We start from the raw sequence: 20,529 nt of genomic DNA on the forward strand, positions 1-20,529 counted from the left end.
CCAATTTAGATCCCAAATCTTAAAGCCCTGAAATGGTCTACTGAAATGTTTACTTAAAATATCAGGCACGCATGCCCAAAAGCTGCCTGAACATTAGAAAACTGGTATTCTCAAAGGTTTTTTTTACTACCAACAAAAATTATCTGATCTAAAAGCAATCAATCATCCTGGACTGAAACTTTTACAGTACCTTAGACTCTGAAGACTAGATAAATTAAGACTCGAATTGTAACAGTAAAAGTGCTGAAAGGTCCCTTTTCTGATTATTTTTTAAAATAAAAACAGGTCAGAAGTGTTTTAATGGACTGTGAAGTTATTATACATCTTTCTATCAAGCCTGCAAATTTGATGAAAATAGCACCAAATGTGGGGTACTTTAGAGGCTAAGGTGACATGTGGGAGAAGAAATACTTAAGTCAAATTTTCACTAGCTAGTGACTACAAATTTTTTTTCAACAAGGATCCATAATGTATATATTGTATAAGAAGGGGGGAAAGCTAGTGCCTGGGGATTTTTAGAAACCATGGTGTTAGTTTTGTGATTAATTTTGCGACCAGGCTTATTTATTGAGTATTTTAAAATGGATGTGTTCAGGACAATACCTGAGTAGAGATAATTTTGCAGGATTGAAAATCCAAACTTGAAAATATTACTTATACACAGATTGCCTATGACAAATCTAAATATCTGGAAGGGAAATGAAGACTACAATGACTAAAAGCTTGTACCTTTCTTTTCCATGTTACCTTGAGTGCACACCTGTGCCTAATTTAAGTACTGCCCACAGGTTAAACTCTTAAAAAATAACATTACAATACTTGCTTCTTCCAATTAAACTGCAGGCTATAACCACAGAATTGTAGACTACTACCTTCCAACTCATGACAAGATATTTCTTTGCCAACTTATACATTCACAGGGTGAAGAGCAAAAGAACATGTCTGCAACTCTGCCTTTCCTTGTCCACAGTCCCTATTACTCCTCAAAACCCAAAGGCGGCCCACTTCTTGCTCAACTCCAGTTCCTAGTTAACCTGGTACTACTCCATTCCTGCCCATTTCACCCACCACCCCAAGAAGCAAAATAGCTGCCACTGCATCATCGTTGTCTCCCTTAATTCTCTTATACAGGGAACAGCTAGAGGGGGAAAGTTAGTCTTTAATGCACTTCTAATGCATTAAAACCACCACCACAAAGCCAATTTCTATTTACATTCTTAAGCTGCCCAGGAGCCTTTATGTGCTTCACAAGCCAAAATCTGGCCACCTCTGGTTTATACCATGACAATTTACTAAAATGTTCACCTACCACAAAACTCAGCAGTTTCATTACATTTTAGCAATATAAACTGCAAAACAACTCTGGAACAATAAAAAGCATTTAAACCGCAAACTTTAACCAAGATTAAAACAATGTGTGAAGACTACAGAGAGATCATGATTATCTTCATAACAGATAGGGTGATCAAGCCTGTAAAAGTTCTTAATGAAATCTGAAAGCAACTGGACAGCCGAGTAGTATAAAAGCCAATAGCAATAAAGTGTGATTTGCAGACAGCAGGCAAATTGAAAAAGTTCACAATCCCTTAAAAAACCCATGACTCTGAAATTGCAAGACAAAAAAAGCGCAAGATACCTGATCCACATCAAAATATGGGCACCCTAGAATTTCTTAAAAGAATCTCTTGTTTGTGTGAAAACTTCTGAATGCCATTTTTATGACCACCTCTTCTGCTGAGAACTGTCAGGCAGTCCTGTCCAGCAGCAAAATTAGCCCAGCTTTGGGGCTGAAGGGGATAGTCTTTTTACTTAAATTTCCGTTTTAGAACTCTAGCAAAGGGGGAACTGGTAAATATTGTTCACCCACCTGCAGATGCCATGCCTTTACTTGCCTCTAACACATTTAGCTACTTCATGAGAATTTTATCGGTAAGTGATTATACACTTAGGATTAGGAATTTGCTTTCCCCTGTCACCAAAAGAACTGCTAAGTGAAATCTGAAACTGGTGTGTATATGGAAGGGGGGAGGGGAAGCTATAAATAGCTTACCAATAGACCACAGATCTTGCTACTGATGTTAATGGTATCACAATTATAGCCAGCATTTGTAGGCGTATTAAAAATACAGCTTTCCATGAAACAATATAAACCACGCCTGTCAGTTTCTGAATAACTTATGTGTCCATTTGAGACCACAACTGCCTCAGGTGTGTGAAAAAGCTTTGGCTAGAGCCATTAGGAAACGGAGCAGAACAGTTCTGCTCACATTAAAACATTTAATTTTTAAGTTTTTATTAAAAGTTACTCCAGATTTAAATTAGAAAACATTCAAATTAAGTTTTTCCTTTGGAGGCAGAGCAGCAGTGGAGCAGTTGAGGCTGTGTGGCACAGTCCTGGGGCCAGTTAGAAGAGTATTTGGTTGATGTAAGAACAGGATTTCAAGCACTCCAGAGGGAGCCTTTTTCAGTTATTTTAAGGAACTAAGGAGCTTAGAGGGGTTTCTACAATAAAGGCCAACAGTCCAGACCCACAGCTGCTATTCTTGATGGCTGTACTGAAGAGCAAGCAGCCTAGGGCACTGGAAGTGAGGTTTTAGAATGGCGGACAGAGAGGTAATAGTGTATTTCAGATCTCCAGAATCTCAGGAAAGTACATTTTACAGGTCCAAGTTTAGAAAAAAAGTGATACATTTCTACACACTGGGCTCGCTCCACAGAACTGTACGATAAATAACTCCACACTAGTACCCCTACAACACTAAGCCTTACTCATCTGTATAACCTGCTGCAGCAAAAGGTCACCAAGCAACATCTAAATTCCAGTACGATAGTAAACTTGATTTTAAACGTTATACACACACACTCTTACATTAGTCTTTTAGGCTGGGAGTAGAGGGAGAAACTATCCTTCATGATATCTGGCCTGAAGAAGCAGAGGCTGTCACAAATATTGTTCACAGTTTTTGTCTGTCATCCAAGTGCAAGCTGCACCATCAACAGATATGCCATGATGCTACCAAATTCTGGTACTACATCTGACATGAACCCTCTGGAGTGAGAGAAAATAAGTGTTCAAAAATGCCCAGATCTTTCTCCCACAGACCTTATCATTTTTGGAGGATTGCACTTGTCTAGTTTTCCCTTGACATGTGTCTCAAAAACAGCCAGGGAAACAAGGCCTAAATCCCTATGTCTCGCACAAATTACATCCATTTACTGGAAACAGGAGAGAACAAGGCTTCTCTTACAAAGACAGCAGCAAACCACATCTTCCCACATCAAACTATGGTCAGTTGGGGATTTTGGCCATGCAAACTTCTGGTCAGCAGAAAATTAAGCATGCTAATGGCTAAACACTGATTCCATTTCTTCTACATTTAAGATGCTCCCAAATACTACTCAAAGCTACACCAAAGGCGCCTATCAGAGCAGTCTGACTTCAGTGGGTCACTGAGGGATCTAGAGTGAGATACCAGCCACAGGATGAGCCACCTTGAAGAGAATAGGTGAGATGAAATCTTAAAACAAAGTTTAACATTAAAAGGTGCACCTGAATATTACAGACTAAGTTTACAAAACCTACAATAAGGTAAAATATATATTTATATCTTTTGAATATTCAGCAGCTTTTTTTTTGAGAGGCTTCTGAAGTTTTAGAAAGGGACTACTAACTAATTTCAACCATGCGTCACAAAACAATAATGGCTATTTTATATTGCAATTACCAAAGTAATGCAATTTAGTGCTTTAAAAATAACCTACTTCTTCCTTATTTTTTTTTAAAACAGAGACCTTTTGAGGAAATATGGTTGTTCCAAAGCTTCTGGGGAAAAGTTACCTGAATAGGAAGCGATCACAGATATTAAGTGTTATATTTCAAAGCTTTGCAGACAGGAATCTTACAATCGTCAGGTCCCAGGACTTTAATCTGAGAAAATTAACTGTTTGGTTGTTTAATTCATTTTCTAACCAAATCAAGTAAGAATATGCAACTATCATTATCTATTTACAGTTCTCAACCTACGATTTGAAACAACACAGAAGTAGTTCTCTTTCTAAACTGCAGCATTAAAGGGTAGGCACACCATTTTTCTGCTGCACGATTGTCATCCACTTAATGATACACATAAAAATATTTAAGTAAAATGAGCACTCCACATAAACTATGACAAGGTTTTACAGAATTCAACTCAAACATCATTTAAATAAAGACAGCCACAAAAGGTTAAACCTCTGACAGTAAAACTCTATGCAAGTGTTACACTTCTAGCTTGCAGCAAACCTTCTCCCACACTTTCAATAGCAGATGAAACCACAAATTTAAAACAGTGCATTTTTATTGCAATTTCCAGTGAAACTGGATTATATTGCAGAGTTTCTACACCACTATGGAGCTTTAAAATGGTTTCTGTACTGAGATGACAACTAGATAGCTAAGGGAACTCTGCTTTTGAGTATGGAAATATATTAAGCTACAAAAAAAAAAAGTCTAGGATCAGTAGTTCAAAGCGTATGTGGGCTAAAAAAAGCCCAGTCTCTCTCAAGAATGAGAAGTGCATATTTAACATGACAGCAATGGTGTGCCTAACCTTTGAATACAGTGGGTTACTGGGAAGCAATCAACCAAACAAGAAGGCTAACTTAATTGTCCCCAAATTCAAGCAGCAGCCCTGGGGCTATCTAGACCTTCTTCCTATGAACCGTAGCATCCACTTTCAGTCATTAACACAAGATACCTAATCAAGAATAATGCTTAAAGATGTCTCATATATAAATTCAATTGCCTCTTTTGGTTGTACAAAGCAGGAGAATGGAGTCCTATCAATCTTTTGCACAGCTAAGATCAAACTGTGCATATCTACCTGAAAAACTAGTGAGTCTGATTCAATGAAGCTGCAAGTTCAGAAAGCTTAAAGCTTAATGTAAGAAAATGATCAGATGCTTCTGTAACTAAAAAGACTGAACTGTAGATTTAGGAGTGCTAGTGATAATTATAATAACTGTGAATGTGTGCTAGTCCACTATTAAATAAATAGTGAATGAAACAAAAACAAAAATGCAGGATATGCAAAAACACTTCCTGCTACTGGCAACTGTAGTATTTAAAAAGGAAACACCCATTGGGCGTTCAACCCTGACAGTGTTACAGCTAGATAAAATGCTCAGCCTAAGCCAGATCAGGTTGATCTGATCATGGGTTTTATTAACATTTGTAAAAAATTTCTTCCCTGAACGTTAATATAGATCCTTCATTTAGGCAGATTATTGAGGTTGTAAAGTTTAGAAATTGGTGTTGTTTTGGGGGGAGTTGGACAAGATTACAGTAAAGAGTGTATGTATCCCCATCCCCCAGACAATAGTTCTTTAAACTAGTTGATGGAACCACACAGTTTAGCAAACTCAAAATTCAATCTGTTAAAAGTATGTAGGTCACAAAGAGACGTATTTTGCTAAAGTGAGGAATACCCTAATATATCATTCAGTGTACCCTGATGCTCCTGAATACAAGGAGTTTGTTGAGATAAGGCTACTTCCTCAAGCAGGCAAGTCCAACTCTCACCTTTATAAAAGAGCAAACAAGCAGAGAAGGTAGTGTTTCAAAGGAATTAACCAAAACATTCTGAAGGTAGTGTATGTAAGGTTCCCACATCCCCATCCCCACCCTCCCCTCCGGGTGAGCACTAAGCAGATAGCAAATGGTAAAGAAGTTGGATTTAAAGGAAAACACCTCCAATCAGACCCAACCAATTGGGTTCTGACCAACAATCTCTGGATTAAAAAAGACCAACTATCATGTAGAAGTTTAAACTTTTTTCCCAAATCAACTGGATCCAAGAAGAAGAAAAAAGTATGAGATCTAATTATAAAGCAATGATCCAGTTTTTGTTTTAAAAGTCTGTACTAGAGTTCAAGGAAGTGAGGGGGGTATGGGAAAAACAAACCCAGTAAAGTAACTGAAAGTCCATGCAGGCTCAAGAGGCAAGCAGTCCACTTCCATGTCTGCATTCTTTGTGAGGTAACTTAATTCTCTATCGAACATTAGAGAAACATGCAAAAGGCCAAAAACAAAAAAAACAAAACAAAACAAAAAACACAAAAAAAAGGCTCTAAGCCATACTGGGCCAGAAAATTTACAAATATGCAACATTCAGAGCACCCTTTTCCCCATGTCCACACAAGTCTCTGCTGAACTGCAAAGAAGCATGTCCTGCACCCAGTGACTGAAGAGGAGTTGGGTGCATGCAGTGGGAGTTGAACAATGCCGTAGTGCTCACCCAGTTTGTTAAGTAATTGGCACTCTACAACATCCCTAATCATCCTTTGACTCATTCGCACTCTGTGCTGCCTCTCCCTGGGGATCTATCTCAAGCTTTACAGAGACATCTTGTCCCTCCGACCTCATTAATTTCATTTTTTTCTTTGGAGGGTTTTTCAAAGTGCCCAGCCTCTCTTTCACTTTATATTCCAGGGTGCTATGGGGGATCCCATAAATACTCTGAGCTTTGGAGACGCTCATTTTCCCACTCATCACCACAGAGATTGCTTCCTCCAATATCTCACTGTTGTACTGTCTGTATCTGCCTCTTTTCTTCCGAGGTTGCTTAGAGCCAGGATCTCCCTCCTGATCAGAAGTGGGATATGGCTGTCCAGAGGTAGATTGCTCAGCATCTGAGCCCCAGGAATCTGGTCCGGGATCCAGCAAGCTCCTCCTGTTTTGTTTCGGAAGGATAGCCCTTAACTTTTTACTTAGCGCGCTCTCCGTTTGTGAACCCATCACCAAAGAGCTATAGCTATACTGGTCGCCAGAACGGGACTCCCACGAAAGGTCCATGCCTCGAACTTGTGGTATCTTTAAATCCACAGGAGTTGAATGGCTCATGTCCTTTTTCCCATCCTGTTTAGTTTGAAGTGCCATTTTTTGAAAGGCCGAGTTTTCTGTAAGAAAAGGAAGGTCACTGATGTTGCTGAGTGCACCATTTCCCCTGAATTTCATGCGAGAGAAGTTGAATTCGTAGTGTGGTTTTGCCCAAGAAGCCTCCCTGGATAGTATCATGTGCTGTCCGTGATTCTGCAGCCCAGACGGCCCGTGACTGGCAGCTGTAGCATGCTGGTTTCTGCTCAGCAGTTCTTCGCTTATCTGCAGTGATCGAGCCAATGGAACTTTGAGAGATGTGGAGTGGCCAGACCCTTCCCTGGTTCCATCCTGCCAGCTTCTCGGGGGCACCCCATCACCACTCCGAAGTCCCTCTGCATGGTGCTGGCTGGGTCTCCCAGGACGCCTAATTGGATGGAAGGAAACTGATGTGAGCAGGACTTGCACAGGTAGGGAGGGATGGGTGAGGGGGCCACTCCTTTATTAGAAGGCCTTGCTTGGGTAACATCACTTTTGTGGGATTTTTATTTTTATTTTTTAAAGTCTCAGCAGTCAGTTTTTAAAAACTTGTTCAAAAACAAAGAGAAGCTTTTTGGGCAAAGAAAAATGAAACCTGTCAGCTGGTCTTTGGTTGGGTTCACAAAATCTTGGAGCAGAAAAGGCTTCGCGCAAGTGTCTGAAAATAGCATCTTAATTATAGATTAGAAATGAATAGTTATTTGCAATAATCTATGCATGGCTGTGTTACTAGTGTGACGTTACCACTAAACAAGTACAGTAATAAAAGAGTAAGCCAAGTGACAAAATGCAGCAAATTCACACACACACACACACACACACACACTCTAACACACATACCAGCCACCTGCACTTTTTATAAAATTATGAGAACTCTGGAGGGTATGCATTCACACTATATGCTATAGTTACCGCTTAGTATCAGAAGTGCTCAGCAGAACTAAAAGGTGTTTGCTTACCTTGCATTCAACACTAGATCGGAAAAACTGAACTATTCTCACATAAAAATGCTGCACAACTCCAGACTCTTATTTTCTTTTAAAGTTACATGAGTTCCATTCTGTTTTACATATTCCAAGGCAGGAAGAAGGAATCTTGGTGCAGAACTACTATATACTATGCTATCTGTTTTCAAACTTTAGTAACTTATTAATTGGAGCAGAAGTTAATCTAATTTTTCAAATAAATTTAAGAACAAATACTCAATAACTTGCTTTACACACATTTCTTTTAATCCTGCAAAAGATTTCAACAAAGCATGTTATACGATTGTTTATATTTTGCCAATACCATGCTATCTTGTATAAAACCTTTCCCACCTTCAAGATAGCCTTCATATAGAAGTTGTTGGGTCATGGAAAAGCAAAGGGAAGAAGCGGTGTTGAAGTTTGGGCTTTGAGTTTTAAAAATGTCTATTACGCACAGACTCACAAAATGTGAAGGGTCTTAATCTGGAAACAAATATTCCACACTGATACTAAACAAAAACCATACAAGTCTCAGAGAAACAACCAAAAGTCTAACAGACCATATGTATTTCAGCTACTTACATAGCAGTGGACCAGTGTCCAGACAAAATAATAAACTGGCACCTTGATAGGAGGGCAACACCTCCCAATGCCAACTATTCCACAAAGGACCAAACTAAATAAGATATTGGGAGATCAGTGAATGGCTCTCCTGAGTGGTAAACAGCCACAAGGTGCTGTGATTTGGACCGGGACCACAGTACACAGGATTACCCTTTCCTTGCATGCACTTTCTGACTTCAAATACCCCTTCAGAGTCACTGCAGCTATGCATGGGAACACACAGGTTGCTTATATATTTCTCCCTTTCGATTACATTTGTGGAGAATGTAGTTAAAGGCTGGGAGGGGAAGCATAGGGGAATGAGTTAAACTCCTTACGGCTCTAAGTCAAGCCGGAGGACCATAATAGCTGTTATTTACTCATTTCAAAATGCTGAGATTCCCAGATTTCACAAGTCTCTCATCTAGCCTGGCCTGCAGAGTGAGCAAAACATGTAGTTTTCTTGAAGATGACCCTCAAAAACCCATAGAACACATTTGTTTGAAAACCACATAATTTCAGAGAATGTCAAAACAGAAACTGATTTTTTCCTTGATGGGCTTTTTGAAAAAGAGTTTAGGAATTCAGGGTTAAGCAGAAGACTCACAGTGAAGTATTTAAATTCTACCTTGTTATTACCCTAAAGTGCTTTATAAGTTAACTGAAGCCAGTGGCTTTCAGCATCAGTCATTTTTTAGTAACTAGAAGTCTTTTAAGATGATTTCATTCTACATCTAAATCCAGCCACAATATACCTTAAAAAAGTTAGCTACAACACTTTAAAATTCCATTATGGCCCATGCATCTCAAAGTACTATCCCAAATCACCTTTATTCCTAGGAGATTTCTTCTTATCAATACAAACACCTAAACAAATTGGCTTGATTGAACTGTATGTTAGTAAGTAATATAATAGTACCAGGAATACCTAACTACTTAGTATAAAAGCTCCCCAAAACACAATTACAACTACGACATAAACCTAATGAGCCACAACAAACAGCTGACAAAGTTAACCTGTAATAGTTGCTTGTACCACATACTAATCAATACTGTGCAGTTCCTATTCAACCACCTTGCTTGCTTTGGCTTCACAGTCTGAAGACTCTGACTCCTAAATGAAACATTCCTCTCAGCAGCCCCCACATGAGCACTTGTAAAACCATTCAAGTGCCACCAGATTCATAATGCAGCAGGGATCAGAGGCAGGCACCATTTGTATGAACCGTGGCCTTGATGAGGGATCTATACATCTAGTTGCTTCAATCTGCACAACTGCACTAGCAGTTTTTCACCATTCACCATTATACAAATCACAACAACCATATGTATATGCCTCACCTGAAGCTGATGATTCATATAATTGGTACTCTACAAGATTTCTGTTGGGGTGTTAGATCACAAATGATACCAGAATCATAGGGGCTGCTGACCATCATACCAGGCCGCAGCTTCATATTTTAAAAGATGTACAACCACATTTATATACTTTGTATGTCAGCTATATGGCTAAATATTTCTAAAGCTCATTTTATATTTGACTTGACTTCGTATTTGAAAAATGGAGAAAATATTTTTTGTACATGTATATCAAATACTCTGAAGGGTTAAAAAACCTCAGCCTGTGAACACTGGGAGGAAGTAAATGACCTCAGTTTGTTATTACACCTAGCTACGATATATTTTGGCAATAGGAACATAAGAATTTCCCTTACCCATTCCCAGGAGTAGTAGAGCAGCCAGGTGAATGGCTCAAGGAGGTGCTGCCTGCACAAGGGCTTTTCTTAGTGGACAGATCAAGCACTCCGTCTGCAGAGACATGAGAATAACTTGAGAGTAGGAAGGCATGGGTAAAACCAAACACGCATGAAAACTTGGTAGGTTTGTATGTGGTGAAAGACCCAAATCGTCCTTGGATCACTCACCTGAGAAAAAAGACCCTTGGTACACTATATTATTAGGAGAATCAGAAAGCTTCTCCAAAGTCAGAACAGAAATATTTAGTCAGCAGTGCTAACTCCATGCATATTCTAAGAATGTGAGGTGGCAATCAGAAAGTCATGTGACTAGCTGCCAAAAAATCATACAATAATAATTCTGCACTGGTTTTGGCACATCACTCTTTTTACTGTTTATCAAAAGGCTGCTCTGTATGGTTTCCAAATCAATCAGCCTGTGGTAGCCATTCTCTCTATCTATAACCACTGCTTGTCTCCTGGGAAACCACAGGTTAAGTACAGCCATTCTTAGTTCCTGTACTATTTTGGAAGACACCAAGCTGCCTGTTATTATTAACAACTCTTAAAAGGTAGCCAGCAGGGAAAAGTGAAATGCAGTGCAAGGACAGATCAGCTACTAGAGTAACTTGTCCATATCTACACAAAGTGACTCTCTCCCATTGTCAATATTCATAAATGCCTATGTTCTACATGCAGAATAGCTATATGAATTACAGAGCAACAAGACCTAACATCATTCCCAACATCTAGAACAAAAGGTACACACAATAACACAGTTAAAATGTTGCAGTAACCAGAAAACTCACAGCTTAGTGTATCAGCTTTCTCAACAGAAAATTTATGACAGAGACGTGGCTTTGTTAACTGACACCTAGACCTCTTTTACAAAAAATCTTATCCAGAAATTTACAGTTTCTTGATCTTTTAGGTTCCTCACATTAGAACAGCTCAACTTCCATTAATAAATACAATAATGGGACAGCATGGGCATGTTTGGTCATTTACTGTCCATGCTGTAACAGTCTATAATGCAGTAATCTATAGCAGGGGTCTCCAAGTTGGTGCCCATGGGTGCCAGCCAACGCTTTCCCTGGTCCCAAGTGTTTTTAGGAAGTGGGTGGAGTCAGATGGGGCTTTTGCCTGGGAAGACTTTGCCTGAGCAGATTTTTTAAACTATTGCTTTGGGAACAAATGCCACCACAGCACAATGACCTTCACTGAATGACTGAAGGTAAGCTATGTGTATATTCAAGAAAATATTTTAAAACAGTACGTTCATTTTAAAAGGCATCCTGTAAAACACAGCTTCTGCCTGAAACGTTGAAGAGTTACTATTAGAGTTATGCATAACCTCACTTCCTGACATTTTCCATTTGGCTCTGCCTCCTGTGATGGCCATTTTGTGGGTTGCGCTCATCAGAATTCAAAAGGTGCCTGTAGGGGACTCATGGTCTACAGAATACTCACATGAAAAGCTTCAAAATTAATTTGCAAGTATTTAGCACTTTACAAATGTAATCAGGATTTACAATTATTCAAACCATTTCTATTAGCAGCATTCCCAAACTACAGACATCAGAATCAATCAAAAATATTTTGCTTTTGAATATATACTTCAGTAACTTAAGGGAACCTTTTAGGACCCTACACAACGAATTCTTCTCTAGTTCTGCCAGATAATGAAAGACCCACAATGATCTACCAAGGAAAAAGATTTACAGTGCCATGAATTAACACCCAATTCCATATGACTTTTCACTTGTGTCAGGAGAAACATAGAGGTAAAATCTCACACACATGAAATAAAAGACAAAAAGATAAAATGGGAAATTACCAGTTCTTGTTAGGATATAACACATGACTAAACTTGTTACACATCTCTGTAAGATCACCTTTTGATACCAACAATTCATTCTATTTTCTGTTATCTTACTCGAAGACTAAGTAAAGCAATGCTAAGACTTCATTTGGAGTATGTTCAAGCTTTGTTTCTCTCTATCCCTCTTAAGGTATTGACAGAAAAATTATACATATGAGGATAGGTGCATACAATGCTTGTGTCTGACTCTCCAAAATCAGTCATATGAGGAAATAAAGAAGGAATGGGCACACTTAACCGAGAAACGATTACCAGGAGGAGTAAGGGATCATGTTCAGTTTTCAAGTATTTAAATGAATCTCAGAATTAAGAGAATCTCCTTGAGAGATAAAAAGCAAGACAGGAATTTAACGTATTTGTTCTCTTGTAGAAAGTAAGATAATATACTATAATGTTCACTTCTAAGAAGAGAGAAAAAATGTTGTCAACTACTACTGTGTTTTTCTGCAATGGCTCTCTTTAAAAACCAGGTAGACAACTGTATTTTTATTTAAAATATTTATACCCCAGTTTTTCATAGGACAGTCATTTAACAAACTCTACTGCCAGAGATCTAAAATACGTTTGTCATCAATGGAGATTATGGGTGGACAAAATCTGTGGACTCTTACTATTGCCATCAAGGAGGCAGGATTTTCATCAATTCCTCATTGCATTACAGATCCTACACTATGTCCAGTGCCTTTCCTGGAAGTGCCCTGAGGGAGTAATGTTTTGGGAAGCAGGAGGCTATGGCAGCAAGGAGAAGTGGAAGTCCCATTCTGCAAGCACTGCTTATGGTTCTTATCGCATACATCACTGTATCAGAGTCCTTTGTGCTGGCATCAGGTGTTAAAAAATAGGTGTGGTTTCATCTTTGATGCTTGACATGTGGAAATAACAAGAACTCTTGTTGACTGGATGCCTATGAAACCCACCACATAGTCAGAGATGACACTCTGCCCTTCATCTTAGGCAAGAATTTGGGAGAAAGGTAAGGTCTGATGCCTAACCTTATACTTGGTGTGGAATCATCTGAAAATAATGAGGTCTCATCATTTCAAAGTACCTCTGAAGCCCATTAAAGGACTTTGGAAGAGTCATGGTCATTGAAAACCAAGCCCAGTCAAAATTTGTAGAATCTTAACGATAGCCCTGTACCAGAAAACATTCAGTCTCTTGTGTATGGAGCAGAGCTTGACAAGTGCCAGGTTGTCATGGTGCCTATAAATTTCATTACACTTCTAGTGGTTTCAGCAGTGATTTTATTGTGTTATCTACAAAGCTTATTATTTACTGTCAGAATATGTTTATATGACATAATACATATACGTGAAGTTCTTGTCATTGTTTGTTTATACAGTAACTTTACACCAGTCAAGTGGTAGACAAATTAATTTTTAATCAGCTGCTTTCTATGCTGATTCCAATATGCAATTAAATTGAGCTTTTTAAAGCAATAATAAAATTATGAGAAATTGGGGAGAACTTAGCTTACTAGTCACATTGACAGATAGGGTTACCCCATAATTATTTATATATTACAAGTCTTAACAATGCTTATAAATTACAAGAGACTGTGATAAGCCTAGGATTAAGCTATGTGGTAACCATTTTAAAAAATAGTCATCAATATACAAGACCTGAAGACTGAAAAATGATGGTTCCTAGAGACAAAAAAAATTGTCAAGGTCTGGTATAAGTGTGCAACAACTAAAAGTGATGCAAGAGGTCCAAAATTTTAAAAAGCTTATGCAAAATTAAGAGGTCTATTTGCAGTAAGTTGCAAGTAAGACAGTATATTCTGCTTCCACTTACAGGCACTCTACTAAACACTGTACTTCCAATATATTTTAGGTACGACCTGAGCTACAAATCACTATGTGGAGATTGGCAGTAGATATCAAACTCATAAAACTCTTTTTTTGGCACTTCGCTTTCAATAAAAGGCAGGCCTGTAACTATTCAGTTTTGTACATACAGACATCTTCAACACTTTTCTCCCTCTGTTCTCAAATGTATGACCAACTCATTTATGTCCACACACGGTTATATAGTTAACTATTGCTGGCTAGCATATTGAAGAGAGCTGCAAGACACTTTGGTAAATGCAAGCATAACATCTGTACCTTGTTCACTAGGGTCCAGCTGAGACTTTCTGACAGTGAGGTCCAAGGGCAAGTCCTGGTCAGCCATGAGAAGTTTGCTGAGCACAGGGTTCTGAGCCGTTGCACCCACAGGGGATGAGGCGACCAGAGATGCTTTCAGCAGGCTTTGGTTCTTTGTGCTATTGGGCGAGCTGGAGTCCTGAGTAGAGCTAGTTTTTGAGGTATATTCAGCAGCAAACTGTCGGATCATCCGCTGCATGATCTCACGAGCCACTAGGGGAATGTTGGGGTCAGAGACCCTGGGACTATCTAAATGATAAAACATTTTAAAAGAAAGTTACATACAGAACGACATACAAACATTTTTGTTTATTTCATTTATATCCTGCCTTTCTCCCCAGTAGGACCCAAACTGACTTACACGTTCTTCTCTCCTCTGGTTTATCCTCACAACAACCTTGTGAGGTAAGTTTAGCTAAAAGCATGTGACTGCCTCAAGATCACTAAGCAATATTCCATGGCAGTGTGGGGATATGAATATGGGGTACCCAGATCCTAGTCTGACACTCTAACCACTATACCATGCCAAGCTGCAACAATCTAAAGGGAATGTTCAAGACTGTGGCTCAATGCAGGCTGCATGCAGATATCACAACAAACCTCTATTCTTGACTAGCATGAACCTAGGTTGTTGCTGTGCTCACATGCTCTTTTCCCTGCCACAGGATATCTCAGAGTTCCCAATTTTGTTAAGTCTTAAGCCAAGCTTCATTTTGCTGTGAGGTACTGGTAAAACTAAATTTTGTTTCTGCTCCACAAGTTGGGAATCTAAACCACAGCCTAAACCTAATTTAGAATCATGGTTTGTGGGAAGGAAACAAATTCCAATGGAACTGGGAAGATCTGGGATCTGCCATAAAGTTGAGAGGGCAGCCACTGCTCAACCTAACCTACCAAGATTGGAGAGGGGGCAGACGATGGCGAATAGAACCATGTCACTCAATCTCCCAGGAAGCAAGAAAGGGCAAAGATTAAATAAACCATGACCAAAGAAAAAAAGGATTTTTTAAAAAAAACGCTTTGTCTCAGAGGTTCATAAAACTCTACAATTGTAGCACTTGCAAAAGCAGATCAAGTACATCCTTCTGATATCATTGCTAAAGGAATTCTAAATCTGCATTACCAAAATACCACAGTAAAACAAGCCAGTGAGGCATAATGGTTGAAGTGTATGATCTAGATCCCTTCCCCCCATTTTAATTTCACCTTAGACATGAACTCACTATTTTTGTAAAAGTAGCAAAGTAAACACAAGTTTAATTCTCTCCACTGAAATAACAGGACTTATAAGACCTTCAGCAGACACAATGTCTAGTACAAAATAAACAACATTAAAGGTAACTTTTAGGTTACATGCCAAACTAGAGTTGTGAGGGGAAAATCTGGAATACAAACTTTCCCCCTTGTTTTTTTCCTAAGGACTTTCCCCCCATTTTTTCCAATGAAATAACTGATAAATTCTGGAGAGCCATGAAAGAATTTAGTGTTTCAAAGTTATAAAGTTTAACTTGATATCCAAATGTGTCGTTAGTTCTACTGGAACAGTATGAAACTGGCTGTGTTTAAATAATCTATTCTGTTGTTTGTTTTAAATTTTGTTTTCCCCACTAAGGTAACATTGCATGACATGCCACAGATCACTGCAGCTGTCTCTTGAGTACTATTTTGATTGTAGAAAACTAAACCATTTATACTTTTACATTCTATAAATATGTAAACAGTATCTCTTCATGTATAAAGTTTTAAATGCTGCATTTTATGCTGTTAAAGCAGTAAACTGAGTTCAAGTTGGATCAGAAAGGAAATATTGCATGTATTTCATTTGTTTTCCTGAGGAGAAAAACCTTTAAAAGAACTGTATTTTCATGGCTTCAAAAACTCTGAAAATTTTACATCTCTGTCACACTACTACTAACATGCATACAAGACAAGAGAGTTAAATATTTCATTCAGCAGCTAAATAAACAAAACATCATTCTAAATCATGGGAGCAACCTAAAAGCTGCAGTGAAAAGATGTGAATTCTATTAATATTTCGCCTAAAAAAGGATTACCAGCATATTCTGATATTTTGGCAGTCTGACCAAAGCATATTTATCCAAAAGCAAGTCCCACTAAGTTCAATGTAACTCAATTCTAGTAACTAACAGTGAAACCCTAAACAGAGTTACTCCAGTCTAAGCCCACTGAAATCTTCTTAGGATTTCACTGTAAGTTAAGGACTGAGGTTTTAACTTTGTATTTATATTTAGAACCTCATCAAATCAAGGTATTAGTGTGCAAGCCAATTTGTGGTAGTGGAGAGCATAAGTCATAGCTGACTTATGGCAACCCCAAGTGGGTTTTTCATGGCAAGAGACTAACAGAGGTGGTTTGACATTGCCTGGCTCTGCAACTCTGGTCTTCGTTGGAGGTCTTCCATCCAATTACTAACCAATGCTGACCCTGCTCAGCTTCTAAGATCTGACGAGATCAAGCTCACCTGGGCTATGTAGGTCAGGGCACAAGCCAATTACACCTAATAAATTCAGGTTCAAACAAACTACAGTTGTCTTGACAAAATATAACTGATTAAGATTCAAATACAGGTGGGGATGTGGTTTATAAGAATGACACAGATGTCTTCTAACTGCATCACTTCCTGAATTCAACAGAAGTATATGCAGAGAAAACATTGTCAGGAAATTTCCCAACATTACACTATTGCTTTCTCAAAAATATTTTAAATCATAGCCACAAAACAACTAATTTACATTTATACCAGCATATTACTTCCAAACAGAAAGAAGTTGCGTCAATACATCTCTACATGGTACATGAACCCAGATGATTTTTACCGATGATTTATCACATGCTAACCCGAGGACAAGAAAAGACAAAAGAAGCGCTAATAGAACTGAAATAATTTGGAACAGCTTTGAACGCAACTTTTAATTTTACTGCAAATTTTATTGAATGCAACTTTTAATTTTAATGCAACATTCTGGACAACCCCCTGCCCATTTTAAAATACACACATAAAAACTGCACCAAGAACAGCAAGAGCAACATTTGAGTGAATTCCTTGTTGCTGTTGTTGTTACATATTGTGTTAACTGTATGCTCTTCCAGAATGAACAGAAGAAAGACCAAGCAAGGGACCATCTCAACAAAGCCACAGAACAAAAGGTTCAGTACAAAATAATAAAGCGCCTCCAAGTCACAACCAATTTATGGCAACCCCTCATGGGGTTTTCAAAGAAACAGATTAACAAAGGTGGTTTGCCATTACCTTCCTTTGCATAGCACCTGTTTCCCTTTCTGGACTCCCATCTTCTAGGATAGGTCTGGATTCAGCCCTTCCAGGGCCGCTATCCAACCGATGAGCAACTGGATGCTCCATGGTGCGACTCCTGGTTCCAAACCCAGCTGACCAATCTGGAGTGACATTGGCAAGCTGGTGGGGGAGGGAAGGGTGGTGCAGGCTTTCCTCTGGTCCGCTGCCAAAGCCCCAGAGTAAGCCTGCAAAGAGGTGATGTTGCAACAGGTGGAGGGGAGGGAGGAGGATGCCGCAGGATGGAGGTTGGAGTTAATTTCCTTGCTGACAGAGATGGAATGTGGAACTCTCTCCTGAGGCAATCCCCAGACTGAGCTTCTTCCACCTTCCCAATGCTGCCTCTGAGACAAGGGCAGGCCTCCATTCCCCCTGCCTTGATTCCCCTGCTGGCTGCTGGTCTGGGAAGCAGTGCTTGTGGAACCTGGCTCTGGCTGGCTGCTGTGCAGCTTTGTCAGGTATCGTCCACGGTTGCTACTGCTAGCGCGATGTGCCACTCAGCAGGCACCAGGCCACATCGCTGCCAGACAGGGAGTCAGTCTCTGTCCCCACAATGACTGCATGTACTCAGGTGGAAGGGCAAAGAATGCAGTGAACCGGGCTGGCTGTCTGGCCACCTCCAAGCAGCGCTTGAGAAGGGGAACCTCTCCTCTACCACCCTAGTTGCAGCTCAGCTAGGGGCAGCTGGGTTCCAAACAGCCTTTTCCCACATGAGTGGGGAAGGAAGGCTAGCCTTACAGGACACCAAGGGAAGTGCCTCTGCCAAACGATTCCCCCCTCTTGCAGCCTTTCCTGCTGCCTTCCCCAAACATTTCTGCCCTGAGGATGTGCCTTTCTTTCCCCTTTTGGAAAATGCATCCACCCACCCACCCCAATCAGCTTTTTAAAAATCTCTCTTCCTCCTCCAATATCTTCCCTGGTTACCTCAATGGATTTTCCCCCACCGTTCCTCATCTGTGCCCCCCCCTTTTCACAACCCTGTGATATAGATTAAGGCTGAGGTAGAAGGGTGCTCTGAAGGACACCCTCACTGTGTTAGGGAGGTATTTGAACTCCAGGACCTCCCAAGTCTTTCCATATTTCCCTTCCTCTCCCATATTCTTAGTATCTTAATTTCCCTGTTTTGCCTTTTTATCCAACCAAGAGCTCCTGTGGTTCTCTATTTTGTTCTCAGAACAGTCCTATAAGGTAGGCTAGGCTGAGGGAGGGTGACTGGCCCCCATGTCACTTAGCTGACCTTCCTGGCTGTGTAAGGATTTGAACCCAAAAAACCCAAGGATAACCAAAGAGATTGGAACAAGAAATAATGGTACAACTAAAAATGTTATATAAATAACTATTCATTCAAATACTCCCACAGAACAGCTTAAGAAGCAATACCTGGACAATAATCCAAAGTTCTTCATACAAAAAGACGCATTTTTTTTCTTTTCTCTCCAGTTTTCTTTTTAAAGGGAAAGAAGTCTCTGTCATCCTCAGCAAGTGCAAGCAAAATCTGCATATCCTTCTGGCACTCCACACATTGAATGCGTGTGAGATGGAACATTAAGACACCGGAGATACCTAGCATTAAATTTTACGGTACACATGCCCCAGCCTGACAAAGCGACATTTATGTCAGATCTAGCCCTCATTACAAATAAGTCTGACAATCCTGTTCTAAGCCCTAAAAGAATAGCAATGAACTATATTGATTGATGATCTGAATTACACAGACATCACTTACTGCAATTAATTACAAGAAAGAACACTAGAGAAATGTCCTTGTTTAAACATCTCAAACATGCTACCATACTACAGCCACATGACCTTTTTGGCCCTTGTAACACATCTAACAGTTCTTTCCAGAAATGGGAAAACATCAGCTCCCCCAGAAAGGCTTGTTTCCTTTCCCATTATCAGAAACTAACCGCACAGGGTTCAGAAAGGGCAACAACTGCTTGGGCACTCTTTTATTGATTACTACACATTCTGCTCTGTATACAGCCATTCCAATCTAGTTGTCTGGACTCTGAAGGGGAGTTTCACCTTGGTCCACCCCTGCCTTTAGGCAATAAGCCCTATATCTGAAGCATTTCTGACTTATCCAGAGAAGATGCTCTCACAGCCCCCTAATGTAGAAAGGAACTACTTTAACAGAAACAGGACAGAACAAGTATTTGAGCTTTTCCAAGCATAAAAATGAATTATGAAGAGAACAAATTACCAAAGACCAGTGTGAAGAGTAGCTGAACAGAAGGAGACACTGTAGATAAGAATTAGAGAATGGGGACATATATTTTAGGCTCCCTAAATATCTGTTTGAATTAACAGGGGATGTAATCAACTTTATAAATTAATCCCCGTCAGGGGAAGACCCTGGATAGCCTTTATTGATGCTAAACATTTCTACCTCAAATATTAAAATTAAAAGGATCACAAAATCCAGTATACGAATGAATAACATTTGTATGCTGCATTGGTTCTTTCACCAACCTTTTCGATAAAAGACCGCATGGAGAAACTCTTCTGCTTGCCTTTCGAACTGAATGATCTTCGCTTGCTCTTGTCTAAGCAGAGCCTGGTCCCCAACTTCCAAAGCTGGCTCATCCAGACTGACTAAGTGTTCCTGTGAAAATATTTAATAAAAATCAAGTCTTGTCTTCCCTTCTTTTTATTTAAAGTTTGTCATTTTTAATATATAATACAAAACACTTAAGTGTCAAATAGCCCCTGAATCCTATAAACCCACCCTCTTCTCTAGCCTAAACAGGAGGAAAAAAGGTTAACAGAACGTTTTAAAAAAGCAGAGAAAAACAACATGAAAGAGAAAAATAAAATAAACCAACAAAAAAAACAAAGAGGAGGAAATAGTGGAAGAAACCAAGGTTAAACTTATGCAAGCAAGTTACAAGTGCTACATAAAAAGCTGTAAACCTTCAACCTAAATGCACTGAATTTCATTCCTGTACCTCATGTATTAAATACTACTTTTTCATTATCTGCCAG

General features: G+C 39.4%; 1 protein-coding gene across 4 annotated transcripts in view; it reads right to left on the reverse strand.

Annotated features, from left to right (window-relative positions):
- Positions 1-20,529, reverse strand: part of LCOR (ligand dependent nuclear receptor corepressor) — a 93,220-nt gene that overhangs the window by 30,909 nt on the left and 41,782 nt on the right. For 2 of the 4 annotated variants that reach the window (XM_054982358.1, XM_054982357.1), the window contains exons 5-7: positions 20,017-20,149; positions 14,190-14,477; positions 10,179-10,272 (exon numbers count right to left, since the gene is read on the reverse strand). In XM_054982358.1, coding sequence (XP_054838333.1) covers positions 10,179-10,272; positions 14,190-14,427 — 332 coding nt within the window. In that variant the 5' untranslated portion in view covers positions 14,428-14,477; positions 20,017-20,149. Of the gene's footprint in view, positions 1-5,009; positions 7,281-10,178; positions 10,273-14,189; positions 14,478-20,016; positions 20,150-20,529 lie in introns of those variants that run through there. The other 2 variants (XM_054982360.1, XM_054982359.1) reach the window with 2 other exon arrangements.

Source organism: Eublepharis macularius, chromosome 6 (genome assembly GCF_028583425.1).
Source record: "Eublepharis macularius isolate TG4126 chromosome 6, MPM_Emac_v1.0, whole genome shotgun sequence".
Lineage (NCBI taxonomy): Eukaryota > Metazoa > Chordata > Lepidosauria > Squamata > Eublepharidae > Eublepharis > Eublepharis macularius.